Source organism: Clarias gariepinus, chromosome 15 (assembly GCF_024256425.1).
Source record: "Clarias gariepinus isolate MV-2021 ecotype Netherlands chromosome 15, CGAR_prim_01v2, whole genome shotgun sequence".
In the NCBI taxonomy this organism is placed as follows: Eukaryota; Metazoa; Chordata; class Actinopteri; order Siluriformes; family Clariidae; genus Clarias; species Clarias gariepinus.
In genome coordinates this window covers 27743802-27759468 of record NC_071114.1, presented here as the reverse complement: position 1 = coordinate 27759468, position 15667 = coordinate 27743802, and the positions used below count along the sequence as shown (strand labels likewise).

At 36.8% G+C, this 15667-nt stretch overlaps 1 protein-coding gene across 1 annotated transcript; it reads right to left on the bottom strand.

The window, feature by feature from the left end:
• Window positions 1-8708: 8708 nt before the first annotated feature.
• LOC128543236 (sulfotransferase 6B1-like) lies at window positions 8709-12441 on the bottom strand. The gene is made up of 7 exons (XM_053513602.1): window positions 12167-12441; window positions 11742-11848; window positions 11211-11300; window positions 10582-10708; window positions 9372-9466; window positions 9080-9230; window positions 8709-8920 (listed from the first exon to the last, which is right to left on the bottom strand). The coding sequence occupies exons 1-7, from the start codon at window positions 12360-12362 to the stop codon at window positions 8793-8795; spliced, it is 894 nt and encodes a 297-aa protein (XP_053369577.1). The 5' UTR covers window positions 12363-12441; the 3' UTR covers window positions 8709-8792.
• Window positions 12442-15667: the final 3226 nt, after the last annotated feature.

Here is a 15667-nt window from a genome sequence, read left to right as displayed (position 1 = left end):
GGCACTACTTACAAAAAAAAAAACTTAATTGAGTTGAACACAGTTGAAGAACAGAATGTTTTGTCATCAGGCATCAGAATGATTTTAAGGCTTGTGAAACAATACAGACCTTCTGTATATCTTGAGAGTGGAACTCAATCAGTGGGTGCCTGTCTGGGACAGTGTATCCACATGTAGTCATAATTTTCTTTAACACTCCCACCATCCAATTATGGCCTGAAAAGAAATCTAGGATGACCACATCTCTTTGTGCTTAAACCTGTCACTTCCATTTTTGTCTATACATGGAAATTACATTTTTATTTAAATTTATTTCGCCTTTAATTTAACTATGATAAATCAGTAATGTTGTCATAAAGCACACATGCATGCATCCCACTGTAAGCATTACACTGTAGCTATGTCCTGGAAACCGAAGAACTTTTCAGGTAACTGCAGTGAAAGGCTTAGTATAGATAAAAAGAATGAACACTGGACCTTTGAACTCTGCTTTGTAATGTATAACCTGACAAACACTTTTTCCTTACATTTACCATGGAATAAAACTTCAGCAGAAAAAAAAGCAATAACACAGACAAGAGCTGAGATTTCTTTTAATCAAAAATCAGGTCTCACCACATTTGGGATATGAGACCAGCACGACGTCCTCTGCTCTGGCCTCCAGGTTCTTCAAGGCATCCAGGTTCTCTGGTGGACACAGGATGGTGGGGTAGAGGATCCCATTTCGCTTGTAAAGCTTCTCCTCATCCTTCATATTCATACCCCGCTCCATGTAGGCCTTCATGCTTTCTTGAAAACTCTGATTAGTCATTATGTCTATGCTGATTCAGGCACTAACATCTTCTACTGCTGGCTGTAGAGTGGTGTGAGAGGACGCTCATATGTACACATATGTGTGTGTCTATATAGAAAGGGCTTGCTTAACAGAGAAGTTTGGGAGTAGAATAAATTACCTATATATACACATCTTTGACCTAAAACCATGCTTACATTATTTTAACCACTGGTTAATTTTTATAAAAACAGGTTTGGTAATTTCTCCAGGTTTCCTTTCACATTCCTTGGCATTGCATTTGAATAGCATAGTTATTCTGATAAGTGAAAAAATGTTTAATATTCACACAATGTTTAATATTCCTTACTATTGACAGTTCTGCTTGTATCAAAACTTGGCTCCCAGTCTGGTTCCAGAAAGTTTCTTCTTAAACTCTTCCTCCATCTGCTTTCAGTCTCCTACCTCATCTGGTAAAGAATTAGAATTAACAAACACTTAAACACAAAAACACTTAAACTTTTGCACTAGATGTAATATCAGTAATATATATCTATAAAAAACACACCATTTCTCCCAATAACAATAAATTTGTACTATGTCAGCAGGCTATATTTGGACAGCTTTAAATATGTGTATTTATGGGTGGCTAATATTACACATACCCACCTTCATAAGCACAAACCCTACCATTATTTATAAGTGAAACTGTATGAGAAAAGAAAGAGAGTATATGTACAGTATAAACCCTCCCACACTAAGATCATGGCCAATTTAGCTTTTTTTTTTTTTCACTTTTCTGTTGCACCACTTGGAGATAAAGTAGGCATGTAGGCCATGCTGCTGTAAGAAAACAATCAAATTGACTGTTACCAGTTACCTAAAGTGCGAATCCTGCAAATTTATCAGAAATCGTCTGCTTAAATCCATTTTCAGAAAAGAATTTTGCCCATTTTTTTTATAAAACAGGATTCTTCTGCATGACACTAAATGTGCTCTCTCTGGCTACGCCTTGACCTGTTCATCCGTCAGTGTGACGCTAGAAGTCTGCGACTTTCTTAATAATAAATTTAAGGTTCATCCCATTCCGCTTGTAAAGCTTCTCCCCATCCTTCATTTTTATGCCTTGGACCATGTTGGACTTCATGCTTTCTTGAAAAGTCTGACCAGTTGTTATGTCTATGCTGCTTGAGGCATTAACTTCTTCTACCGCTGGCTGTAGAGTGATGTGAGATGTGAGAGAATATTCGCTTACTGTCTGTGTGTGTGGTGATTACATGATTACTTAATTTTTACCACTGATTTAAACCAACTTTATAAAAACAGGTTTGGTGTAACTCAGCCTGACATGCTCATGTTCTAGTGTAATGTCTGTAAATCAGTCTCGTCTTTATGAAAATTAGCCATATAGTTAAACAGTATACATACATTTGATAAGCATTATCAATATAAATTATTTCTCTCATTTTTAGAGATCGTATTTGGACAGCATAGTTTTTCTGATAAGTAAAATAAAATGCATTCATTTATACTCAATACTTTTGACTTTTAACACACTTTTATCATGTAGTGACAATATGGGCTTTAAGTTATTTATCTTATAACAAAACAACCCTGAGTTTGGTGATTTTATTATCAGACACATATGACCTGTGTATTCAATTACACAATGAATTTAGCATTCAGTAAAACTAAAATATTTTTTTAAGTGTGGTTTAATCATTTTTAATAATGTATCCCGCTTCTGACATTTTTAAGCATTTCACTGCATATTATACTGTGTATGGTTGTGTATGTAATAAAACTTTTAATCTCAACAAATAAAATTTGAAGTTGAGATTTGAATTTTTAAAATAGTTATGTAAATTATATCTAATTATAATAAAACAGAAATTAGGTCAGCTGATGACCTGAATATACTGAATGACCAGCCACCAACACCCTGGAAAAGGCAGTTCACAATATAAGACTTCAATAAAAATCTAAGCTTTTTTAACAATAAATAATTTCTGGGGCACATAACATTGCTGAACCCAGACCTGCCCAATTATAGCAACCCCAGATTGTAACATTCCCCCACAGGCTTGTACAAGCAGGCATTAGATATGATGGGTGCAGCACTTCATCCCTGGCTCTTCCTACCCAGATGCACTGATTAGCCTGACTGATCATTTTTTTAAAGGCTACTCAGCTGCTTAGTCACAAGCCCTTGAGAGTTCTCTTTTCATTGTGGAAATGCTTTTGCTTTAACTATTAAACATATCTGTGAGTTTTACTTTGGATTTTGGATGTGGTCCATAAAATGCCAATAAATGCCTATTTTTTATAGTTTAAACCATAAATATACCCCAAAATACACTCACAAAATATTTAACACATTACAAAAAAAGGGAAGGTAAACCTGTGTACTGTACAGTACTATACTGCTGTGTCTCCCACAGTGTTCATATCTAAAATACTGACGTTACCCCTATATGTACTGTAATTTGTTATAACATATTACATACTGTAATATGTACTTTGCACGTTTTCTTTAGTGTAAGTAGGGTAAATGCTGTAATAATTCACCATCTCAAGCTGCATTTTCCTCTACTGCTGCATTTATGTTCTCTCTTCAGTACAAAAAAAATTGTACAGTATTAGCTATATTTTATTACATGTGTCTAGTATTATATTTTATAGTGTTTTAGCTGAATGTATGCCAATATTTATGTTACAAAATTAGTTAAATATATTGTTCTTAATAGTTCGGCGTTAAAACGTTAAAATTATATATTGCCATGAAAAAAGTGTAACGACGCGAGTCGCGCGAGGGGGCGGAGCCGCACATGAACTGTTCTGAACGGGCAGATCCGCAGGCTGTTACCACACAGAGTTCTGAACAGGCAAAAGCGCGGCCATTTATACAGGCGGTTGCCAGGCAACGCCGCCGTCAGTCAATCAGCCTGAATGAGCCGCACCTGGCGGCGTGTTTATATAAAGGCTCGTGATACTGCGGCACTTTGTGTGATCATTAAGTCGCACCGGTAAAGGTATCAGGGACAATGAATGAATGAATGAATGAATGAATGAATGAAAAAGCCAAAGATATATATATATATATATATATATATATATATATATATATGTGTGTCTTTGGCTTTTTCATTCATACATTCATTCATTCATTCATTGTCCCTGATACCTTTACCAGTGCGACTTAATGATCACACAAGGTTATTATTATTATTTATTTATATTGTATATATATATATATATATATATATATATACAATATAAATAAATAATAATAATAATGATTTTTTTTTTTTATAAATTATTTTTTAAATTTACCATACAGACATATGCACACAGCCTACTGGCCTTTACAGACGGTCATGTCAACACTAACCTGAGTGATCATGTACAGTATGTGTTCTACACTCTTTATAACCAGACTCTGTACTTATGCTCAGTAATTGATTTGTTTGCTTGCTCCGGACATTACCAAACATTTGTCTTCTGTGTTATGATTGTGATACAGTATGATAACGAAAACGATTATCTAATTTAAAAAAAAAAAGATGTGTTGCATCTGTAACCGTCAACCATGAAGAGTGGGAGAAGCAACAATAAAAAGAATAATGGTATATAACCAGAACTGGAGTAAAATGAGACGATTACCATCTTATATACAGTCAGGTACATAAATATCAGGACATTGGCAGAACCAAGAGCCAACTCATTGTCACTTTAGTGATTTGCAGCAGTAGTTTAAATGAAATAATGAACTGAACCTGAGCTCAAAGTTTAATGGAATAATTATGTATACCAAAAATCACTGATGACTCATGATTGTTGAGTAGAGGATCCCATTTCGTTTATAAAGCTTCTCCTCATCCTTCATATTCATACCCCGCACCATGTTGGAATTTATACGTTCTTCATGAGTCTGACTAGTCATTATGTCTATGCTGCTTCAGGCACTAACCTCATCTGCTGCTGGCAGGAGTGGTGTGAGAGTATGTTCGCTTCTGTTTGTGTTTGTATATATGTGTGCATAAGAAGGGCTTGTTTAAAAGAGGAGTTTGGGACTTTTAAATAAGTTACCTATTTCTAGATCTTTGACCTAAAACCATGGTTACACAATCACTGATAAATCTTTATAATAGCAGGTTTCGTGTAAATTATCCTGACATGCTCATGTTCCAGTGTAATGTCTGTAGTGCTGAATCTTCATTACATAATTGTATTTTTAACATAATCTTTAAGATCAACACTTGCTCTTAGACCTTTACTATACAATAGTGAACAGGGTTTTTGTCTCTGTACTGAGTAGCAAATAAAATCAATTTCCTGTTTATGAAAATGAAAACTACACATGCATTTAAAAAGCAGTATGAACCCCGAAACCTTTCATAAACATTCAAATTTTATTGAATTTCTGAGTTTCTGCTATACTTGATCTGATCTGGCAGTGTATCAGGAAGCAGCAAAACCCCTTGATAACCTCTCTCTCATTCCCATCTTTTCCTGTGTTCTTCACCCCCTTTTCTTGTCTCTAACCCAAGGGGGGGGGGGAACCCCCTCAAACCTGTGTTTTGCCGTTCCCTCCATCTTTCCCACCATAATTGGTATCTCCTTCTGCTGGGTTAAATCCTCAAACCTCTTTTCTCTTTCCACATGTAACTTTCCATGCCTGCCAGGACCAAATTAAAGCCTGGGTTTGATGGCCTGCATGGTGAGAGCCAGAAATTCCATCATAAGCACACCCACAGGTAAGCAGGATTCAAATTCATGTCACAGTCCTTCCCTGATCGAGCAAACTTAATTCAGGGTTTTACTCCATGGAAAATAATCTCATAATGGCTCTTCAATTACGTTAATATGAGAGGCTCAGTAGTAGATTTCTTGCCTAGATGAAATGGGAGGGTTGTGTCAGAAAGGCATCAAGTGTAAAACTTGTGCCAAATTGTGTGTATGGATCGGATGGTCTGCTGTGGCGAACCCAGAGGAGAAGCAGCCGAAAGACTAACAACATGAGAGTTAACGCAATATAACCACATTCATAATGATGAGATTGTGAATGTATTTTATTAAGAAATTAGATGGACAAGATGGTAACATGGAAATAACCACCAGATGGCAGCATTCTATGACATCACAATGGGTAAGCCTTTTTTAACCCCTGTTGCAGTAATGTGCCATCTCTAATAATAACCTAATCCTACTTCATTTACCTTATTTTTAAATGTTTATTTTGTTATTTTTTTATGTTATTTTTTTCTTTACGTAGTGCGGTAAGGTTTTATCTGTATATCTTTATACTGTTCACATCCTGTTGTGGAAAAACCTTTAGTGAAATGCTTGTGCTACTCAAAGTATAAATGTATAAATAACTGTCTACTGTCAGTGACATTACTTATTTTTTTGTATTTATATTTTATTTATCATACAAGTATCATGAGTTAGTTTATATTTTGTGAAGGTTTAATTTATCATTAGTTACTATGACGTAATATTTGCTTTATTTATGGTTTCTGGAAAATATAAAGACCATTTGCGTGGCTGATTTTTCCATGATGTTTACAGAATACTTTATGGTTGTTTATGAATCACTCAAAAATAAGCTAAGACTTACAGTAAGAATTAAACGTTAGATGTACGTAACTACTTTTAGCATATCAATGCCAGAGATAAACAATATGCAAAGAAAAACACAGGACAACAAAATCAAATAATTTTGCGCAGCTTTTTTTTTATTTTAGGGAAAAAAAAACTTTTTTAGTTTTGGCACCGGTTTGCTTTTAATCCTGTGGAAAGCAACTAGAATGCAGAGATTTGCGGCTGCACATTTAAAGTTCGCACATCCTAACTGGGAAGAAGACAGCTACAGTACAGTGGAACTTAATCAGTGGTTGCTTTTCAGGTAGATCGTACCCACATGTAATCATAACAGCCTGGAACAAAATCAGAGTATTGAGAATACTCTAAAGTTGTGTTAAGCAGTGATTATTCAGCAGTGTACACACACGCACACACTAGTGGAAGTTTTATGCAACATCCTGGAAAACTGGGAACCTTACTCTTAACTGCAATTCAATCTTTAGTATTTATACCCCTACTTTCTGCTGGACTCTAAAGATCTGGAGTTCTTATGTAATGAGTAACCTGATCCTTACTGAACCCCATTTTCTTATACTCCAGCACTGAAAAGACTTATTTTTTCAGCTGAGATTTATTTAATTCAAAATCAGGTCTTACCACATTTCGCATACGAGACCCAAATGTGGTGACATCATCCTCTTTGGTCGCCACGTTTTTCAAGGCATCCATGTTCTATGGTGGGCTCTTGATCGTGGAGTAGAGGATCCCAGTTCACTTGTAAAGTTTCTCCTTGTTCTTCATATTCATGCCCTGCTCTGGTGGACTTTATATTTTCTTCAAAAGTCAGACCAGACATTTTTTCTCGGCTGCTTCAGGCACTAACGTCTTCCTCTAATACAATTCTGTGGTGGAGCCAGTTCATGTGTGTGTTACTTATGTATGGCTGTGATCTTGAGTGTGCAACATCAAGCGAGAGGGAAATGTACAGTAGATTAAGTAAGGAATCCTATTAAGTTACCCTTTCATATATGTTTGACATATAACCCTGATTAAAAGATTTGAATACATTGATAAATATTTATACAAAAAGGTATGATGTAACTCATTTTTACATGCATATGTGTAATGGATATAATTTTGAATTTGCATTACACAATACACCTTATATTCTGTCTTGTGCATATAAAGCTTAAGTGGAAGTTACAAAGCAACCAGATCTGACTTTGTATCAGAAGTTCCTAGACAGTTTCTCCTGCACTCTCAGGTTTCTCAATTTTCCAAAGAAATACACTTTAAATAATAATAATAATAATAATAATGTGCATGCATGATAAATAATTTCTCACTTTCTTTTAAGAAGCAGTAGAACAGCTTAGTGCTTTTGATGTGCAAAAAATATAAACAATTTAATAATGTAAGAAAACATCAAGGGTTTCGAGCACAAGATTTTATTAATTTTGGTTTTCTGATATCAACACAATGTAAAAAGTTATACATACCTGGTCAACAATATACAATGCAGCATTTTGGGTACTGGAAGTAAATACAAAGGGAGTGCATTTGGCTCAAAAAAATTAACTGATTAAACAGGTGGAACCAGGTGTGTCTTCTGCTTGGTTGGTTCAAAAACCAGCAGGTGCACATGTTCACACACCAGCCCTTCATGGAGAATATTTAAAACCCGTGTTAAATATGGAAGGTGGATAGGACTGGAATGTCCAATAGAAATCGCCCCAGAGGTCTGGATTGTGTATTTCCGTGTGTGATTTGTGTATTTCTGATTTAGGACCCAGACGTTACTTCCACTGCTGGTAGAGGGTTGGTTCTTTTTTTTTTTTTTTTTTACAGCTGACTGAAAAGCTGCTATTGTCGATATTATTACTGGCAAAATTGTAATGCAACTAACTGTTCTAGAACAAGTTTTAGAAGGCAGTCAACATGTGCAAACTTCAACAATTTTAGAGATCACATCATCATGTTTATGGAAGACCTCTTTGGAAGGCTTGTGCCAGGTGAGAAAAGGTTAAAGGGAGGAGAACGTTCTAGCATTTGTGCTCATTTGGGACTTCACATTTTTTCCCAACTATGTCCTCATTGATAGGTTTAAGGCCCGTCCGATCATGGTAGCATAGGCACATGGGCTTGCAATGATGTTCATGGTCAGGTGTTCAGGAGGTGCTAATCAGTACACCACCGTGTCACTGGAGTGGTGTGAGGTGAACCTATATAAGGTCAAGTACAGTATATAAATATTAATACATTTTCAGTCCCAAATTAAGTTTAGATTATTGTCAAGTTAGCTTCCTACCACAGTACTTTGGAGTTTAACGTTATTAATGCGCTGTAAGATTTACACCGAAAATTCACAGTAAAATGTAAGAAAACGAGTTTTAAAACTTAAACTGCCCTGTTTCACAGTGTTTAATATCCCTGACTACTGACAGTACTGTTCGTATTTAAGCTTGGCTCCCAGTCTGGTTCCTGATAGTTTCTTCCTGAACTCTTCATCCATCTGCTTACTCTGAGCCTCGCTGAAGTGGTTCCTCCAGTCTCCCACCTCACCTGGTAAACAATCAGAATCAACTGTCTTCAGTAGATTTGGGAAAACGCATGACCGAGTCCAAGACCCCATAAGGTATTTATGATTGATTTTATAAAGCAGATCGTTACAAAAGTTGACACAATCTCTACAACCTTGTCATCAAGGCTCAGACTAATTACCTTTTCGGAAAATAACGTCAGTCATTTTTCCAAAGGAAGAGTTTGACAGCATGACGCTGAATGTGTTTTCCTCTGTGATCACCTTGGCCTGTTCATCCGTCAGGGGGAAGCTGAAGAAATCTGCGACTTTCTTTACACCATCAAGCAGGTTCTAAGAAAGATTTTTTTTTTTTTTAAATCAGAGTGGTTGTAGAAAAGCGTTTCTGTTACAGTATTAATTTATACATCAGTCTCTGCTCTTTGAAAAATGCTGCTTTTTTAGATAACACACATCATACTAAAATTGGCTTACCTCTTTTAGCTCCTCATAGGTCACGATCAACACATCAGGGTCGTCCATGTGTTTCTCCCAGGCCAGGATGTGGTCAAAATATAAACCCCAGCCTACTGTGTGTGAAAAGCAACATACTTAGATATCTTTGAAAAGGTTTACTTTACAGTCATGATCAAAAGTTAGTTCCCCCCTCTTGGTGTAAAAAACATAATGAGAATCATCTGATCGTAGCGGGTCTAGTATTAGGCAAATACAACCTCAGTTAAACTACAGCATAACTTTTCTCCAAGTCATTATTTTATTATTATTTTTTAATTGAGCCAAAAAGAAAAAAACACATGTGGGTAATACCGATATTATAGTGGGTTTGGGGCATTTACCTACAGTATTCACAGCTCCTCCCACAGCATTTCTATTGGCTTTGGAATGGCTTTGCATTCGCATTTTACCAGGTTTGGTCTTTGACCAATTGCAAAACCTTGATTCAATTATTTTCAGCCATTCATGTAGATTTCATGGTTTGGACCATTGTCCTGTTAAATGACCCAATTTTGACCAAGCTTTAGCTGTCAAACAGATGCCATTACATTTGCATCTTGAATATAGAGGAGTTCATGGTCGACTTAACGACTGCATGGTGCCCAGGTCCTGTGGCTGCAAAAACAAGTCCAAATCATCACTTCTCCACCATCGTGCTTGACAGTGGGTACGAAGTGTTTCTGCTAAAACAAACCGTACTGGTTCAGTCTTCTTGTAATTGTGTTGTCATAGACTTTAACATTAAACATGCTCAGTGTGGCCTAGGGAGTCTGAGACTCCTAGGCCACACTAAGTGCCCCTTTGGGTTATTTTAGGTTTCTTTGAGCATTTCATGGTCTGACCTTGGGTTGAATGTGTTGGGACATTTACTTCTTTTAGGATTGGCAACTGTCTTGAATGCGTTCTGCTTGCAAATAATCTTTCTTACCGTAGAATGTTGAACATTACTTAAGTCTTTCCCTCTTAGCATTGTGTAAACAGACACCTTGAATGGTCTAGACCAGAAATCTACCAAAACTTTAGCACAAATGCTAATGATCTCTTAATCAAGGCACGTGGCTGCAACTTACCCTCTTAAATTCTATGGAATTAGGAAGTGGGTATCACATGTTTTTTTTTTCTTCTTGGCTTCAGAGGGGATACTAACTTTTAAACATAACCGTATAATGCTTTAGAGCTTTCCTCTCACCTTCACCAGACATGAAGTCGGAGCAGAATTTGTCCCAGGACTCGGCATTGGGCAGCACTGGGTTGTTGTTCATGAAATGGTAATAAGAGACGAGAGTGTCTTTGGGGTTTCGAAACACCACCAACATCTGAAAACAAACAACGTTTTAAAGTTAAAATTAACGGAAGTGTACAAAATCCAAGTCTAAACATTAATTTCTTAAATTCTTTGAAATGTTAATTAATTTTAAATGTGTTGCATGGCTAATGTATCTATTGATGTGTCTGGGATAGATCAGTCCTTAAAGCATTGGGCTACGGTTCAGAAGCTCGTAGGTTCAAATCCCACGACTGCCAAGTTGATCAAGGCTCTTAACCCTCTATTGCTCGCATGTATAATGAAAAACAAATGTAAGTTGCTCAGGATAAAGGTGACTGCTAAATGTAAATGATGTGACCTTATATGCATACAACTTTAAACTTAGTGACTGAATCATTTTTGTTAGACCGTGCACTTAGGGGTGAATCAATAAATAACAACCCAATGCTTAAGAACTGAATGTTAGGTGTTACTACTATTAGTATAAAAATGTCGTGGTGAAGCGGGATTCATGTGATCTGTCCCGAGCTGCAAAGCGCTCTCACACTGACCTTTGTTTTGTTGGTCTTAAATGATACAGGAATGTCATCAGGGTGTAAATGTGTTGCAAGCAACCGCCTCGATGGCATCTCGGCTACAATCTGCGAAGACAAACAGAGAACAACGACAACAAAAAACAATAAGAGCCACATAATTTTGCACAGCTTTATTTTAGACTGTATAGAAAACATTATTTCGCTTGTGGCACTGGTTTCCATTTAATCCTGTGGGAAGCAACTGGAACACAGAGCTTCGCAGCTGCACATTTAAATAAAAAAAAAAAAAATCAAATGTGTAAAGTCAAAAAAGTTGGGGCATGCAAGGGAAAATACTACAAGTTGTCGGAAATTTGTGCTATGATTCTTTTAGGGAGCTCGAGTCACTCTGGTTAATTAATTGAATCTAACAAGGACTTTAACAGGGTTGTTGTTTTTTTCAGTTTGCACAAAAGGTGCTCTAAAAAATAGGAAAGCTTTTACAAACAGGGCATGTTCTGTTCCCTTCTGCCTCAAAATGCTTTAAGGCTTTTGAACACTACAAACCTTTTGTACGTCTGGAGAGTAAAACTCAATCAGCGGGTGCTTTTCAGGGAGAGTGTATCCACATGTGGTCATAATTTTCCTCAACACTCCCAGCATCCAGTTACAGCCTGGAACAAAATCAGAGTTGTGCGTAATTTTCTTTTCAGGAAGCATTGATTAATAAGCAGTGTTGACAGAGCGCGCGCACACACACACACACACACACACAACATCTGGAAAACAGGGACTGTTTTTGCTATGTGCAATGCAAGACTTAGTATTTATACCCCTGCTTCACGATGCACTCGAAGCATCTGGAGTTCTTATGTGTAACCTGATCCTTACTGAACCTTATACTCCAGCACTGAATGAGCCTTTATTATTATTATTATTATTATTATTATTATTTTCAGTTAAGCTTTCTTTAATCCAAAATCAAACCTTACCACATTTGGGATATGAGACCAGCATGACATCATCCTCTCGTCCCTCCAGGTCTTTCAAGGCATCCAGGTTCTCCGGTGGGCTCATGATGGTGGAGTAGAGGATCCCATTTCGCCTGTAAAGTTTCTCTTCGTCCTTCATATTCATGGCCCGCTCTATGATGGACTTCATATTTTCTTCAAAAGTCTGACCAGACATCTTGTCTCAGCTGCTTCAGGCACCAACGTCTCCTTCTAATGCTGTGGGGTTTGAGCCGGTGTGTGTGTGTGTGTGTGTGTGTGTGGCCATGTGCATATGTACTGTAGGAAGGGCTTGCGTGAGAGTGGCGTGTGGGTGTTCCTGGTTAAGTTAGCTATTCATACATGTTCTGAATGTGTTTTAGAAGTTATAAATGTTTATCTAATCTCTTCTTGTTCCTTGACAGTTTGTTTTGTGCCCTCAGATTCTTTCAGCTTCCAGAGACACAAAAAGCAATGTATAGTACATGCATGACACATCATTTCTCACATTCGTTTAAGTACGCTTAGCGCTTCTGATATTAAATAACGATAAATAAATTTCATATGAAATAATAATAAAAATAAACTTGTTTGTTCATCCAAAGCTTTTGTGCTTTTATTTTTGTTTGTTACTTTAAACTTTAAAGCACAAGTTTTAATTTACTTTGGGTTTCCTTATATCAAAACCAAGTCGAAACAACAATATACATACAGTATATTCACTTCTACTCAACATTTTTATTTCATTTATGATGCAGGTTTAACTTCAGGCAAAAACTTAACGACTGGCAACGTTTCAATCAATTCTGATAGTTTTGCATGATGCATGATTACAAAAACTTATCACAAAAACATCTTATCCGTATCTGATGCAGAAAAGCTAGTTCATGCATTCATGACCTCCAGACTGGACTATTGTAATGCCCAACTAGGTGGTTGTCCTGCATCCTCAATAAACAAGCTTCAGTTAGTCCAAAATGCAGCCATCAGGGTTCTCACTAGATCAAGAAAATATAATCATATATATAACCCCAAATACTATCATCCCTGCACTGGCTACCTGTTCAGTTTAGAATTAATTACAAACTAGCATTACTTACGTACAAGGCTTTAAATGGTTTAGGTCCCACATATCTAGCCAGTCTTCTGATACGCAACAATCCACCACGTTCCTTAAGATCACAAAACTCCGGACTTCTGGTAGTTCCCAGAATATCAAAATCTACAAAAAGGGGTAGAGCGTTCTCATATTTAACTCCAAAGCTTTAGAATAGCCTTCCAGACAATGTTCGGGACTTAAGACACATCTCTTTAATCTGGCATAGAAATAATTCATCACATAAGAGTTTTTCCTTGCCACTGTCGCCATCACCCTTGGCCTGCTCATCAGAGAAATTTCATTCATCATGCATTCATCTCAATATTATCTGGACACATTTTTTTTACACATACACAATTTTTTACAATTTTTGTGAAGCTGCTTTGAGACAATGACTATCGTTAAAAGCGCTATATAAATAAAATTGAATTGAATTGAATTGAACACAACCTCAGACTATCTAAATGCACACTCCTATCTATTGTTGCTAATATCCTGAACGGCATCTACACTAATGATTTTCTTTTCCACCTGTTTTTCCTTTCTCTACCTATCCTGAGGCAACTGAAGATTGTGCCAGCTCCAGTAGGCAGTGGCCAATCCTGCAAAGATTTTAAGCCATCCAGAGAAAGACCACTTCCAGCTGGATTCTTCTTAATGATGGTTTGAATCTACACATGCTGCTCCTGTGCTCCCAGTGATCCAGACTCTGTTATTCGTTATCACCCAAATGAGGATGGGTTCCCTGTTGAGTCTGGTTCCTCCCGAGGTTTCTTCCTATTGCCATCTCTGGGAGTTTTTCCTTGCCACTGTTGCGCTCAGCTTGCTCATCAGGGACAATCTCACAATCTCATTACTACAGTATCTAAACAATTTTTTTTCTCACTCATACACACTTCCATAGTTTTTTCTTTTCATTTTGTGAGGCTACTTTGAGACAATGGCCATTGTTAAAAGCTCTATACAAAAAAAATTAATTGAATTAAATGATGCTGTGACAAGTCTCCACAAGGCTGTGTGCTGAGCCCACTTCTCTGTGCTCTTTATAATTATGACTGTACCCCAACCTATTCTAATCTATTTTCACACCATCATAGAATATGCAGATGTTTTGACAGCTGTTGGACTTATCTCAGGCAATATTCAAACTGCATATAGAGATGAAATCCATAGACTAAATGGTGCGGGGTAAACAATCTGGTTCTAAATGCGTCCAAAACTAAGAAGATTATTATAGACTTTTGTAGACATGACAAAGATTATACACCATTGCATATCAGAGGGATCTGTGTGGAGAGAATCCCAGCCTTTACATTTCTAGGCATATACAGCTCGGAGGCAGACAAGAAAGTCCTTCAGAGGGTGATCAAGTCTGTACAGGATATGACTGACTGCTCCATGCTCTCTCTATGGGAACTCTATAGAACATGCTGCCTTAAAAGGGCAGATAATATCTTAAAGGAGACTTCTCATCTTGGATATCATCTATTTAGGTTACTGCCATCATCAAACATTCACGTACTAATAGCCTGAAGGCTAGTTTACTATCCTAGCACCATAAGGGAGATAAATGCTGCTAGGCCTTAAAATACACATACATAAATAGAACAAACGTATCAAAATCCAAACCTCTCATAATTTCAGTTTACACCTACAATTTGTATGTTCATACACTGTTGTGTAGAATGTTTACACTTCTCAGTATTTAGAAATATTCTATTATTATTAATGTTGCAATTATTATTATTATTATTATTATTATTAATAGTAATTGAAATATTATATATAATTATAAATAACTGCAAGATTTTTTTATTAATAAAAATGCAATAGGCTGAGGTCTATATCTTTTTTTTATAGATAGACATTGGAGAAAATTGATTATATAATTTTTATCATCTAGCCAGCACCAAAATGTAATTTAAACAAATTATAATTTGAGATGCAAATTGATTTAATTTCGCTATACAGTGGAACCTCGGATTATGAGTAACATGGTTTACGAGTGTTCCAGAAGACGAGCAAAGATTTTAAATAAATTTTTACTTAAAAAACGAGCGTTGTCGTGGTTCACGAGCCCCGAGTATCATGTGTAACGCATGCGCTTCTTGTTTTGACACTGAGCGTTGCGTCATCACAACTGAGCCAACGCTTTTTCTCTCTCTGGTGCTGCGGGTATTCTTCTCCCCTGCCGGATCTTAGTGCTCGTCTCTTACGTGTGCGCGCATAATTTGACACCGCCGGTTTTCATTCTCTCACACACACGCTCTCTTTCTCTCTCGCCTATACTGTGTTTCAGTGTGTGTGTGTGTGTGTGTGTGTGTGTGTGTGTGTGTGTGTGTGTTTTTTTTTCTCTCCTGCGCTGTAGTGTTTGTGTGTGTGCGCACACAAGGATCTGCTGCCAA